Genomic DNA, 15,536 nt, shown 5'->3' with positions numbered 1-15,536 from the left:
TCGCCAGATCTCTCATCCAATTCCACCACAAAGCTTGCCATAGTGCACGTCATTCAGAGGCCGAATAAGATTCACCCATTCTTTCTGTCTGTATTTTTACTGTTGAAGATCTATGTATCCATTTGTTCAGAATTCTGACTGTCATTCTCAAGAATCTTATCATTTAAGCTGTATTCTCCATCACTGTTAATGTTCCCAACATTTTATTGCTTCACATTTCTCTGTATTCAATTACACCTGTCCACTTCACTAAGCTATCAGCTTTAGACTGACATCAACATTAGTGCAGTACACATTATTTTACAAACAAATTGCATTATAAAATGAAATAAATACCAAGAATTTATTATCCCTCAAATTTTACCTTTTACAAAAGTAAAGGCCAGCAGCATTTTTGATGGAGAAGTGGTGCTGTCAGAAGCTGGACTAATAACTCCCATATCATCATCCATATAGACCATGTGTAAACATCGTCATTATGATTGGTGACTAAACTGTACGATGCTTTCTCTTTCCCAACCATTTCTAGACCTGAAGCCTCAAGCAGTATCTGCCACTGTGCCAGGTCTGCCTGCATACATCCTTTTTATGTGCCTTAGACATGCAGATTACATCAATGATGACCAGAAGGTTCACTCACTCCTCTCCAGTACCATCAATGGCATCAAGAAAGTGTTAAAGGTAAGCAATTTATTTCTTCCGTGCAGCTAGTAAATATTTCCAGGGTGTGGTTGGAGCTAAGCTAGATTCTGGTGATTGAGCTGTTCATTGAAATTTAACATCCTTTGGTACATTCTCATAAAATAATAACATTCAGTTTATAGCCTCTACATCCCAAACTCCAGGATGCTCTGACACGTGCTGAATTACAGTCTGGTGGAAGCTGACTGCTCACCCATCCAGCTTTCTTTTTGTATACTCACTGAGTGTCGGCAGGATACGCGACAGTTGAGGAATATTATTGTTGATGGGTACCCTCCTTTACAGATTGTCACTGTCTCTGTCTCTAATCTATAGTCATTGAAGAGATATCAAGGGCAGGAACCTTGTCAGTTTTTGTATTTCGTACCCTAACCATAGACTGCTAATCCAGTGCACACAAGAAATTATCATGTTACCTTCCTAACACAGTAATTTAGTTGCACAATTGGCCATATATGAAACCACGGAATTTTATTAATAAGTCTAGTATACTGAAGTTTATTCTTATATTGCAGCTGTTCTGTTAAAAGTACTTTTTGTGTTTTTCAGAAACATAATGATGACTTTGAAATAACGTCATTTTGGTTGTCCAACAGTTGTCGCCTTCTACACTGTTTAAAACAATACAGTGGAGATGAAGTAAGTCTCGTTTATCACTTCTATTTCACAACACATGGTGGAATGTTGTCTCTAAAGTATGGAAAACCATTTCTGGAAAAAGTGAGACTTCTCTCTGCCCATCAAGCACCTCCAGATTAAATATAGCCTGCTGGAGCAAAGGTCCTCTCTAATCATAAATAAAAGCAAAAAGTGCTAGAGAAACTTAGCAGGACTGGCATCATTTGTAGAGAGAGAAACAATTTATGTTCTGAGTTCCATGTGACTTTTCTCTTTGGAACTAAAGAGAGAAGTGGAAAAAAATGGATTTTATAAATATAGAAAAATGTGAGGAGGTGCAAGTACACAGTGCCCTTGTAGTGGTATTACAATGACAGTTGCTGGTGCAGCATTGAAATTCCAAAGCCTTCTGTGAGTGGGTTGGATATGTGCCATGAGGGTTGGCACACGTCAGATCCCAATCCCAAACAGAAGGGCAGGTCAAGGAAAGGTTGAAGGGTAAGGGAGATTAGAGATCAGATGTAACACAAACCAAAAAGCAAAGGGATTGGTAATGGTTGGAGAGAAGCATAGATTCACTCTGACTATTCCTAATGATGTGCCTGAGCCCAGCCTTGGAATAGCATCTCCTATTCCACAATGTAGTTTTTTTTTCCAACTCCCATATCAGCAACCTCTGACTGAGATTGTTAATTATGAAATATCATTAAGGCAATTTTGTGTTCTGAAAATATATCCACATAGATTTGGAATATATTTTATAGGCAAAGATTGATTAGAATATTGAGCACTAACTGGAAACATTTCTGGATTTAACTGATGAAAATTACCAACAGCCTCTAGAAAGGTGAGAGACTTTGGTGACTTGTTAAATTCTTGCTTCACAGAATGCTACGGTAGAGGAGGAGGTTATTTGGCCTATTGTGCTTGTGCCAGCTCTAAGACCTATCCAAGTAGTTATTTAGACGCAATGTACTCCTAGATATGAAATGTCCCTGATATTTTCTTAGCTTAACTTCACACTGGTCTTTTTTTTAAATTAGTCATGTGTTTGTTTCCCTTCTACACTTTTGAAGCCTTAGTTAAACTAAAAGCAAAGGCAGTCTTTTAAGAAAGGTTTAAACTACTAACTATCTTTTTTAATTGCTTCATTTGGGAAACATGAAATGAGTCACCAGAAAGCCAAAAATGAAATTTCCCATAATCTCTGAAATTATCGCATGTCTTAGAAAGGAAGTTTTCAAAATAAGACGAGAATTCTGAAATAAAAACAGGATGCTGGAAATACACAGGAAGTCGAGCACTGTCTGTGCAGTCAGAAACAGTACTATGTGGTATTAAGAGATACATTTGATTTTATTTCAAATTTCCAACTTCTGTAGTATTTTACTTCTACTATAATACAAGGTTCCTCATGGGAGACTGATACAAAAGGTGATGTCACATGGTATCAGGGGTGAGCTGGCAAGATGGATGCAGAACTGGCTTAGTCATAGGAGACAGAGAATAGGATGCCTTTTGGAATGGACGGTTGTGACTGGTAGTGTTCCACAGGGATCTCTGCTGAACAGCTGGGTCCTCTGCTGTTCGTGATACATGTAAATGATTTGGAGGAAAATGTAGCTGGTCTAATTAACAAGTTTGCTGACGATACAACGATTGGTGGAGTTGTGGATAGTGAGGAGGATTGTCAGAGGATACAGCAGGATATGGATTGCTTGGAGGCATGGGCAGAAAGATGGCAGATGGAGTTTAATCTGGACAAATGTGAGGTGTTGCATTTTGGAAGGTCAAGTGCAGGTTGAAATTATACAGTGAATGGCAGAACCCTTAAGAATACTGATATGCAAAGGGATCTGGGTATGTAGGTCCACAGATCACTGAAGGTGGCAGGACAGGTGGATAAGGTAATAAAAAGGCTTATGGCATGATTTGCCTTCATTGGAAGGGGCATTGAGTATAAAGATAGACAATATGCTGCAGTTTTAGGCCATAATTTGGAAAATTGTGTACAGTTCTGGTCACCACAGGACCAGAAGGATATGGATGCTTTGGAGAGGGTACAGGGAATGTTTACCAGGATGTTGCCTGGTATGGGGGACTTTAGTTATGAAGAAAGGTTGGATAGACCATGTTTGTCTTCACTGGAACACAGGAGGTTGAATGGCAACCTGATAGAAGTTTATAAGATTGTGAATGGTTGGATAGAATGGAAAGTATGAGGCTTTTTCCCAGGATGGGGGGGTCAATTACTGGGGCATACAGGTTCAAGGTGCGAGGGGAAGTTTAAAAGAGATGTGCCAGGCATGTTTTTCTCACAAAGGGTAGTGAGTGTCTGGAACATCCTGCCAGAGGAAGTGGTGGAAGCAGACACAGTAGCAGCATTCAAGCAGCATCTGGACGAATACATGAATAGGAAAGGAATGGAGGGATGTGGATCCTGTAAGTGAAGACAGTTTTAATATAGAAGGGCAAAATGTGTCGCACAGGCTTGGAAGGCTGAAGAGTCTGTTCTTGTGCTGTATTTTTTTGTTCTAATAAAATTATGCGCTGGTCAGCCATTCATTTTCATCTTATCCTTTCTAATGAGTGGATTTATTGTTTGAGTCATTTTTAAAATTGCCATTACGCTTTAAATTTATAATTAAAACAAAGTAAGACAGAGTGGGATTTACAACACACCACCTCCCATTTCTGACTCCATCTCCCACACTCCAGTTGGAGGTTTTGGAATCTGTACTGGCAATTAATTAGATGGGAGGCTGCAACGAGGGAACCCCGTCTCCTGCCTGATTAATTCCATTTACATTTCATGAATAGCCTTTCCACCTGAACATTAATTGAGGCACCTAAGTAGGCAAGTAATGCATTACTCAATGGTCTGATCGAGTGACTCAATATCAGCAACAGTGGGAAGGAGCCTGCTGTGAGTAGCCCACATCCAATAGCTCAAATTCCAAGATCACCCTCCTAATCTCTGTGGTCCCCATCCAGCCCTCCCAATAACTTGATGATCATAGGCCTCTGGTAAGTGTATTGCTAGCACTTGCCACCACTGCTATTGATGATTATGGGGATACGGTGCCATATGGTTGACTCTTTAATGCCCTCTGGGCAATCATGGTATGGCCATAAATGTTGGTGTAGCCAGTGAAGCCCACATCCCATGAGCTAATTAAGAAACAATTAGCTGGTCATGAAGTGACTGGGAACTCTTGAGGCATGAGGAATTTTTGGCAGGGAGGATTTCCATGCCTGAGCTCCTTAATCTTGGGGAAAGCCTGACACGCATTTAAATGGTGCCTGATGGGCACTTAAAATGCTGGACCTTCCCCAATGCATACAACGTGTGGGGCTCTTGCTGGTTCTCTGGCAGGCGAGCCCCAATGTCATAAAGATTCCATTCACTGCGTAGAACTCCCATTTGTCCAATACTTTCAATCCCAATTTGCATCAACTAAACTTGTTAACATTCCCTTTGGTAAAACAGCACAGCACAGAGGAGGCTACTCAGCCCATCATAGCCATGCTGGCTGTTTGAATGAGCGATCTAGTTCATCCCATTCCTAGATCTGTCATTATACACTTTCTTTATTTCCCTTTAGTTGTATGTCCTATCATGTTTAAAAGTTACATTAAATTTGTTACCAGAACTGTTTGAGTAACGTGTCCCAAGTGACAAAAGGTCAGTTTATGAATTCTCATGTAACCTCTAGTTCTTTTTGCCTATTACTTGAATCTGTACATACTGCCGTTGCCACCATTTACTCTATCAAAACTACTTTTAACCCTCTCTTCTCTTTGGAGAACAAGCCCAGCTTAGGAGACCATAAGAAAGAGAACCAGGAGTAGACATTCAAGAGGGTATTAGATGAATATTTGGATAGAAATAAGATGCAAGGTTTTGGGGAATGAGTTGGAGCTCGGCATTAGGTAATGATGCTCATTTGAAGAGCTGATGCAGATACGATGGGCCAAATGGTTTCCATCTGCACCATAATGCTCCTGAGATTCATTTGGCCCCCCTTGCTTGCCAAAATTGATCTGCATTTTCCTGAAATATTGTAATATCTCTTGACTCATTCTATGTCCAAATATTTATCTGTCTCAGTTTTAAATTTGCGTGATAACTGAGCATTTACAGATATCCAGCATGGAGAATTGCAAGGATTTGCAGCCTCTGAGTGAAGAAATTTCTCCCCATCTAAGCCAAACAGGCTGAGATTATGCCACCTAGTTCCAGACTATATTGCCAAGAGAAAAGACATCTCTGCATCTATCCTGTCAAGCCCTCCAAGGATTTTATACATTTCTGCAATGAGATTTGATTTGATTTATTATTGTCATGTACAGATACAGTGAAAGGTAATGTTTTGCATGCTAACCAGACAAAATCATACTTTACACAAGTACATCAGGGTAAGAGAACAGAATGCAGAATATAGTGTTACAGCTGCAGAGAAAGATTAACTCTAATATATGAGAGGCCCAATCACAAGTCTAATAACAGCAGGGAAGATGATGTTCTTGAATCTGTTAATACATGTTTTCAAAATTTTGTATCTTGTCACCAATGGAAGAAAGTGTAACTGTGGTGGGAGGGGTCTTTGATTATGTTGGCTGCTTTCCCAAGGCAGCAGGAAGTGCAGTTAATGGGAGGAAAGCTGATTTGCATGATGATCTGAGCTGCGTTCACAACTCTGTAGTTTCTTGAGGTCCTGGGCAGATCGATTGTCATATCAAACTGTGATGCACCCGGACAGGATGCTTTTCTATAGTGCATCTATAAAAATCGGTAAGAGTCATTGTGAAAATGCCAAATTTCCTTATCCTTCTGAGGAAGTAGAGGCATTGGTGTGGTTTCTTGACTGTACATTGATGTGGATGGACCAGGATAGATTGGTGATATTTACTTCTAGGAACTTGAAGCTCTCAACCACCTCCCTGGAAGCCATTTATACAGACAGGAGCGTGTCCTCCATTCTGCTTCCTGAAGTTGATGACCAGCTGCTCCTTTTTGCTGACGTTGAGGGAGAGATTGTTGTCTTTACACCAAGTCACTAAGCTACCTCCTTTCCTGTGCTCTGTCTCCTCCTTGTTTAAGGTCTGACTCACTACAGTGGTGTCATCAGCAAATTTATAGAAAGAGTTAGAGCTGAATTTGGCCACACAGTTGTGAGTGTATAAGGAGTATGGTAAGGGGCTGAGTACAGAGCCTTGCCGGGCACTGTTTTTGAGGATTATTGTGGAGGAGGTGTTGCCAGTCATTACTGATTGCGGTCAGGAAGTTGAGGATCCAATTGCAGAGAGGGAGCAGAGTCCTACGTCTTGGAGTTTGGAGATGAGTTTGATTGGAATTATGGGGTTGAAGGCAGAGCTAAAGTCAATAAATAGGAGTCTGATGTGAATGTCCTTGTTATACAGATGTTCCACGGTTGAATGTAGGGCCAGGAAGATGGTGTCTATTGTGGACCTTTTTAAACCTTTTAAATTTCTCAATGTGGGTGCATTGCACATAATTTCTCTTCAAAGGACAACTTTTTCATTTCAGGAACAAATCTAATGAACATTCATTGCATTCCTTCTGAGGCAAATACATCTTTTTTTCAAACACTTAAATTGTGCATAGTACTCCAGATGTATTCTCAGCAAAGTGCCACAAAACTGCAGCAAAAAGTCCTTACCATTATGCTGCAAATGTTTTGTAATAACTTGTAGAATGCTGCTTGGCTTTGCAGACACTGAGATTTCACTGATGGAGGCTGGAATGTGAGGGCACAGTCTCAGGATAACGACTGAGATGAGAATGTCTTCACTTTCAGGATTGTGAATGTTTGGAATTCTTTACCCTAAATAGTTGTCTTTGCATCATCACTGACAATATATAGGGCTGCGGTACACAGAGATTTGGACATGAGGTGGGAAAGTGAAGTTGAAGCCCAAGATTAGTTGTCATCAGAAACAAAAACAGCATTACTGGAAAAGCTCAGCAGAACTGGCAGTGTCCATGGAGAGTAATCCGAGCTAACATTTCAGTTTGGTGACCTATTCTCAGGGCTCCAGTATCAAGCAGCACCTGCTCAGCAATCACCTTTTCAGTGATGCACAGTAAAGGCTCCACCAGGGCCAATCAGCTTCTGACTTCATTATAGCCTTGGTTCAAACATGGGTGAAAGTGCTGAATTCCAGAGGCGAGGTGAGAGTGATAGCCTCAACATCAAGGCCAAATTCTACTGAGGGTGGCATCAAGGAATCCTAGCAAAACTGGAATCAGTGCATATCAGGGGTCAAACTCTCTGCTGGTTGGAGTCATACCTGGCAAGTAGGAAAATGGTTGAGTGTTGGAGGTCAGTCAGTCATCTCAGCTCCAGGACATCTCTGCAGGAGTTCCTGAGGGGAGTGTCCTAGGCCCAATCATTTTCAGCCATTTCATCAATGAACTTATCAAATAGACGTAACAATAAATAAATAAATCTGGACAATACTTAGGCTTCGGCTGACAAGTGGCATCTAACATTTGTGCTCCACAAATGCCAGGCAATGACCATCTCCAATAAGAGACAATCTAACCACTGCCCCTTGACATTCAATGGTGTGACCCTCACTGTCAACGTCTTGGGGATTACTATGACCAGAAGCTCAACTGGACTCGCCATATAAACACAGTGGCTACAACAGCAGGTCAGAAAACGACTCCCCTCCTGATTCCCCAGAGCCCGTCCACCATCTAGACGTAACTCGGGAGTGTGATAGAATGTTGCCTGGTTGGGTGCAGCTCCAACAACATTCAAGAAAGTTGACACCATTTAAGACAAAGCAGCCCTCTTAATTGGCACCACATCCACAACCCCCTCTACCACTGATGGTCAGTATCAGCAGTGTGTACTATCTGCAAGATGCACTGCAGAAATTCACCAAAGATCCTTAGACAGCCCCTTCCAAACCCATGACCACTTCTAACAAGAAGGACAAGGGTAGCAGATAGTCATAGAATTACACAGCATGGAAGCAGACCCTTCGGTCCAACTTCTCTGTGCTGACCAGATATCCTAAACTGACCCATTTGCCAGTATTTGGCCCATATCCCTCTTAACCCTTCCAATTTATATACCCAACCAGATTCTTCTTAAATGTTGTAATTGTACCAGTCTCCACCACTTCCTCTGGCAGCTTGTTCCATACACACACCACGCTCTGTGTGAAAATGTTACCCCTCCAGTCCCTTTTAAATATTTCCATTCTCACCTTAAACCTATGACCTCTAGTTTTGGACTCCCCTACCACAGGAAAAACACCTTGGCTATTTACCCTATTTATGCCCCTTGTTATTTGATAAATCTGTATCAGGTCACCCCACAGTCTCCAGGGAAAAATGCTCCAGCCTATTCAGCTGTTCCCTATGGCTCAAACCCTCCAATCCGGGCAACATCCATGTAAATCTTTTCTGAGTCCTTTCAAGTTTAACAACGTCTTTACTGTAGCAGGGAGACCAGAACTGAATGCAGTATTTCAAAAATGGCCTAATCAATGTCCTGTAGAGCTGCAACTTGACACCTTAACTCCTATACTCAATGACCAATAAAGACAAGTGTGCCAAACGCTTTCTTCACCACCCTGTCTACCCGCAGCTCTACTTTCAAGGAACCATGTACCTGTACCCCTAGGTCTCTTTGTTTGACAATACTCCCCAGGATCTTACCCTCGATTTACCTTACCAAAATGCATTAACTCCCATTTATCTAAATTAAACTCCATCTGCTACTCCTTGACCTACATGGGAGCACCACCACCTGCAAGTTCCTCTCCAAGCCATTCACCATCCTGACTTGGAAATATACTGCCATTCCTGCATTGCTACTGTATCAAAATCCTGGAATTCCCTTCCTAATGGAACTGTGGCGAACACTACGAACAGCATATGGACTGCAGACAAGCATAGAGCTCACTGCCATATTCTCAATTGCAACAAGGGACAGGCAATAAGTGCTGGCTAGCCAGCAATGTCCACATCCCATAAGTGAATAAAAACTAAAGCCAATCAAACTTATTTGTCACTTTGAAAATCACAACATTTAGTTTATGTTAGTTATCCTCCTCCTGTACTGCTTCACCCATTATTACATTCATCAGTCATGTCCTTGACCATTCAGTAGTCTATGTGCTCCTGAAATTTGTATTATGGTCCTTTTATGTTCACTGCATTTCTGAATTTTGTATCTACTGCAAGCTTTGAAATTCTCACCTGTATACTCAAGTTCATGTTATCAATATATGTTGAAAGGAGCAATAAGTCCCCTGAGGAGCTCTGCTGTACACTTTCATATAGTCTGCAAAAATAAAACTATCTGCTTTCTGTCCTTTACCCAATTTTCTCCAGTTAACCTCATGGGCTTTAATTTTGTTTAAAAGTCTATTATGTGGCTTGTTGTCTAGTGTCTCTTTGAAAGTCCATCAATTGCATTGCATTCATTAATCATCTCCATAACTGCATCAAAAACTCACTCAATGTTTTTCAATTATGATATACATCTCATTATTTTTTTCTATGACACTGGTATGTAATATATGCTGTGTTGCAATTTGATGTTTATTTGGGAAATTAGAAGGACTCCAGAGCAGCATCTTTGCCAGTACCAGGTGAAATTGAGAATGACCGTTCCCACTTTGGGAAGCACTGAAAGCATTTAAAGCAAGTTATTTCCTTAGAACATAGAACAGTACAGCACAGTACAGGCCCTTCGGCCCACGATGTTGTGCCCAACTTTTACCCTAATCCTAAGGTCTATCTAACCTCCACCCCTAAATTATACTATCATCCATATGCCAAGCTAATAGCCACTTAAATGCCCGAAATGTGGCCGACTCCACTACCCTCTCTGGCAATGCATTCCATGTCCGGAACACTGAGTAAAGAACCTCCCTCTGACTCTCCCCTATATCTACCTCCACTCACTTTAAAACTATGCCCCCTCGTAATAGCTACCTCCACCCTAGGAAAAAGTCTCTGGCTGTCTACTCTATCTATATCTCCGATCATTTTGTACACCTCTATCAAGTCACCTCTCATCCTTCGTTCTATAGAGAAAAGCCCTAGTGCTCTCAACCTTTCCTCGTAAGATCTTCCCTCCATTCTAGGCAACATCTTGGTAAATCTTTTCTGCACCTTTTCCAGTGCTTCCACATCTTTCCTGTAATGAGGCGACCAGAACTGGACACAATACTCCAGATGTGGCCGAACCAGGCTTTTGTATAGCTGAAGCATAACTTCTCGGCTCTTGAACTCAATTTCTCTATTAATGAAAGCTAACGCACCATACGCCTTCTTAACAACTCTATCCACCTGGATGGCGGCTTTCAGGGAACTGTGGACATGAACCCCAAGATCCCTCTGCTCCTCCACACTGCCAAGAATCTTTCCGTTAACCCTGTATTCTGCTTTCAAGTTTTTCCTTCCAAAATGAATCACCTCACATTTTTCAGGGTTAAACTCCATCTGCCATTTCTGAGCCCAGCTCTGCATCCTATCAATGTCCCTTTGTAACCTAGAACAGCCCTCCGCACTGTCCACAACTCGACCCACCTTCGTATCGTCCGGGAACTTACTAAGCGACCCTTCCACTCCTTCATCCAAATCATTTACAAAAATCACAAATAGAAGAGGACCCAGAACAGATCCTTGTGGTACACCACTCGTAACTGAGCACGATGTTGAATATTTTCCGTCCACTACCACCCTTTGTCTTCTGAGGGTCAGCCAATTCTGAATCCAATCTGCCACATTTCCCCCTATCCCATGCCTTCTTACCATCTGCATGAGCCTACCATGGGGAACCTTATCAAACGCCTTACTTAAATCCATGTATACAACATCCACTGCTCTACTTTCATCCACCTCTTCAAAGAATTCAATAAGGTTTGTGAGGCATGATCTACCCCTCACAAATCCATGCTGACTATCTTTCTCATACTTGTGACTACCCTTCTTTCTCATACTTCTGGATAATGAATTTGCATAGATCCTTTCATGAGGATTATTGATGAATGGGTTGGTCACTTCTGAAAGAGTAAATAAAGCAAATGAAAAGATAAAACTTTTCTTCTCATGGTATTTCTCAATTCCTTCAGGATTTTATGAAGCAGAATAATACACGTCAGAATGAGCACAGCCTCAAGAACTTTGACCTCGCAGAGTATCGTCAGCTTCTAAGTGATCTCTCTATTCAGATCTATCAACAACTGATTAAGATTGCAGAAAGTCTTCTTCAAACCATGATAGGTAAGGCCTTGTGTATATACACACACCTTTCTTTCAAAATGAGTCATTATTTTAAAGTATACTTTCACAAGCATTACACTTCTGGTACCCAAACAGTGTTGACAGGTTATTTGGAGTGTTGAACATTGAACAGTGTTAAAGTTGAGCTTGCCTATTAGCCAGACATACCACCAGGGATTTTTGAATTTAATCAAGTATGCTGTCATTGATTTCCTTAGCCCTCCACCCACCCTAGTTCTTAGTTAGGCATATAACTGCTGAAGCTATTCCCAACATCTGAACTGACAACCCGTATGAGATCAGCTAACTCCAAATGAACTTGGTCTGGATTTTAGTCAGGATCAGGAAGTATGAGACAAATATGTTTCTGGTTCCTGAAACTTCCCCTACGGGGATAATGTTACTCATTGAGATTCTACTGATCGCATCCACTTAATTGGTACGGATACAGATTCTCTGTCCAATTAAAGACGTTGGGCAAGCATTGAAAGCTGGAGGGAAAATCAGGGACCTTTCAGCTTGACAGGTTCAGCAGCTTGCAATGGATGGTTTATAATACAACGGGCTTACACTATGATGGATAAAGTCAACCATGACACGGTAACCTTTGAGATCCACAATGGGGTCAAACAGGGTTGTGTTCTGGCATCTCTTTATGCTGTCGTATGCCTTCAGGTCAACTACAGTGTTTCTATTTACATACCAGAACTGATGGAAAGCTATTTAATTTTGTTTGCCTGAGACCAAGACAGGTACAAAAAATTTGAGTTGCTTATTACAAGTAATCCTAACAAGGAACACTTTGGTAGCAGATGGACAAACTCTTTCATGCCTGTAAAGAAATAAGTTTGATAATCACATCAGGAAAATAAGTGCCATAGTTGCCACAACAATCTATCAGCATTTATGACACTGGAGTCTGTTGATAGATTCAAAATAATTAGTCTCCGTAATCGGCAACAATCTCACTTCTTGCTGAAATGAACTCCTGCATTGCAAGAGCTACAGCTATTATGTTCAAACTATGGAATGATAAAAATCTAAGAATATCAAACTGCAAGTCTCCTAAGCCTGTGATCTCAGTACACTGCCGTATCGCTAGCGACCTGGACAATATATGCTCGACTCTCTAATCCCACCAGCGTATAGTCTTTGCCAAGTCAACAATATCCTTCTGTACAGGGAAACAACCACTCAGTTACACCTCCTTGTCATCTATACCTTGCTTGTAACTGACCCTGCAATAAAGATGTGAAGACGGTAAGCATTAGTATTGACTTGGAGATGGTTACTGATGCCCATGACGTCTGGAAGCTGACTGTTTGGAAAGGCACTGGAAGAAGCAAAAATCTTAGCTGGCTGAGAAGTAGATCCAGAGAATCAAGCACCCTTTCAACCCACTGTCTCCCTCTGCAGCAAGTACGGTAGAGCTACCATGCTAGATTGGGCCTCCTAGGCAATGATAGGTAATAGATACTTAACACCCCCAGAGTTGACCACCATGTCATAAACCATCATCGTATGAGATGGAAGGCACCATTTGGGAACTGAAAAGGTACCTCAATATGGAAGTGCTTGCTCACCAATCCTTCTAAAGTTTAAATAAAACCAGGTATGGCAGCCAGGCCACTACTGTATGGGGAGAATCCCTCCACCTACAGCAGCATCAAAATAGGCATGAAAGGTCTCTAGGAAACATTCCAGTTGGAATCCTTTTAGGTGGGCTTAACAAGGCACCTAATAAACCTAATTATTTAAATGCTTCCTGGGCTTGGTGTATCTCCTGGATATGGAAGGGAATGGATTTGAGAAACTGACGTGCCATTAATTACAGAATCCATCTGCCTTCAAACCCACCCTTAGTGAAGCTTGTGTCACACAGGAACACAGTGAGGTACGTACCCTCAGAACCATGAAATGAGCTGCATGTATACTTTCTTGGAGCAAAGGCATTTTTATATTCTGATGTTCTTTAGTGAATAATGTAGCTTAAAAAATTCAGACTATTAGAATGATTTATGATTTAATAATCAATTACTGTTTTTCTAGCTTTGATTTTTATTGGCATAAATGATGAGCAAGCACAAATGTTACCCTTGGGAAAATTTTCTTCAATATATTGCTAAAGGGAAAGGGAACTGAATTTTTTTCCTGTAAATCTTTGAGAATTGTGGAATAATGATTCTCTTTCATGCTTTTCAATCCCTTTGAACTGTTGACTTCAGTTTTTCTCTTAAAGCTTCCTGAACTTCTAATAGATGGGAGTCAGGTTCTATAGTTGACTTGCATTTTGTTCTTTTCTTACTGGTGTTTTGATGTGAATGAAGTTCAAAAGTAGATGAAAGGGAGGGTCTTGGCTAGACAAAATGATCCAGGAGCAGTTTCACTCTGCTCCTAACAAGTGCAGGTTCACAACACACAACTCCTCCAATTGTGCAAAAATGCACAAAGATTGACAATTCCACTGATGCTTATTTTATACATTCATTGCTGCACCGGACCCTATCCCTGGTAAACATGGATAGATCGCAAGTCACAGCAGGCCAGGCAGCATCAGAGGAGCAGGAAAGTTGACATTTCAGGTCAGGACCCTTCTTCAGAAATGGGGAGGGGGAAGGGAGCTGGGAGCTGGGAAATAGAGAGAGGAGGGTTGGGGGTGGGGCTGGGGAAGGCAGGTGTGATGGTGATAGATGAGTGCAGGTAGTGACTCCAGCATCTGCAGTTCTTGCTATCTCTAGATTGAGAGTCAGTTAGCTGCACTAAGCTAATGCTAGTTTATTCTTAACTGTGGGACCCAGCGAATGGAGATTTTGTGGTGGAATTATTTCAATATTTCTGTACAATATTGATTTTATTCTGCTTATAGTCAAGTATAAAAAGCACTGACAGATTCAACAAAGCGGCCCTCTGAATGTGCAGGTCATGTGACACTGACCATAATTTGTGCAAGTTGTTCTGTTCCTCTTAGAGTAATCACTGCTGCTACACAATAGAAATGAAACAGAAAAATGTTTCATTGCTCATTCTAATGACACCTTTCACCTAAATACACAAGACTTCATTCTGAAAAAATCCCCAAAAGTGGTGAAGTTCAAGCAGACTTTTGACTAAAGCTACTGCAATTTGTTTTTATTTGTTCTTTGAATGTAGTGAAGTTGTATTTATTGCCATTTCCACCCTTCACTGAGAAAGTTATGGTGTACCCATTGTTGAACATTGAGAAAAATACATTTGAGAATTTTTATAAATTATTTATTTGCTATGATTATCTGTTTATTATGTAAAGTCCGTAAGTGTAACAGTCATTTAAATTTACGTACAAAGTGAGTCATTTCTATTTGCTTGCGAATTTGCTTTGGGCATTTTATCTGGCAAGTTTTGTATTCTTTATGATACATGTCAGAGGTTGACTGTTTTGTGTTGTATTAATGCTGTTTTCTTTTTAAAAAAGTATCTGCAATGTTGGAAAATGAGAGCATTCAGGGTCTGTCCAGTGTGAAACCCATGGGCTACCGGAAACGTTCTTCCAGCCGGGTGGATGGAGACAGCAGCTATACTCTAGAGGCCATGGTACGCCAGCTTAACCTGTTGAACAACACCATGTGTGAGCATGGACTAGATCCTGAGATTATCCAGCAGGTCTTTCGGCAACTTTTCTACATTATCAATGCTGTTACACTTAACAATCTGCTCCTGAGGAAGGATGTGTGCTCGTGGAGTACTGGAATGCAGCTCAGGTATGAAATCTGGAGAATGATTGTCTCCTCCCCAAGAGGGTATTCTGTCTCAGAATTGACAAACCACATTGTAATGCCGAAATATCAAGACTTGTTGAGTGACAGTGAAAGACATGTTTTGTTCTTAGTTTCCAAAGATTTAGAACTTCTCTGATCAAAAGACAGGCAATATCCATCTTATCAAATATGATCTTTCCCAATCA

The 15,536-nt window shown here is 41.0% G+C and overlaps 1 protein-coding gene across 2 annotated transcripts in view; it reads left to right on the top strand.

The window, feature by feature from the left end:
* Positions 1-15,536, top strand: part of myo5b (myosin VB) — a 239,750-nt gene that overhangs the window by 217,930 nt on the left and 6,284 nt on the right. For both annotated transcript variants that reach the window (XM_048599568.1, XM_048599561.1), the window contains 4 exons: positions 530-681; positions 1,252-1,341; positions 11,446-11,596; positions 15,048-15,333. In XM_048599568.1, coding sequence (XP_048455525.1) covers positions 530-681; positions 1,252-1,341; positions 11,446-11,596; positions 15,048-15,333 — 679 coding nt within the window. The remainder of the gene's footprint in view (positions 1-529; positions 682-1,251; positions 1,342-11,445; positions 11,597-15,047; positions 15,334-15,536) is intronic.

This window comes from Rhincodon typus, chromosome 1, assembly GCF_021869965.1.
Source record: "Rhincodon typus isolate 14 chromosome 1, sRhiTyp1.1, whole genome shotgun sequence".
NCBI classification, from domain to species: domain Eukaryota; kingdom Metazoa; phylum Chordata; class Chondrichthyes; order Orectolobiformes; family Rhincodontidae; genus Rhincodon; species Rhincodon typus.
The sequence above is the reverse complement of the archived record's forward strand: the minus strand, read 5'-3'. Positions and strand labels throughout refer to the sequence as shown.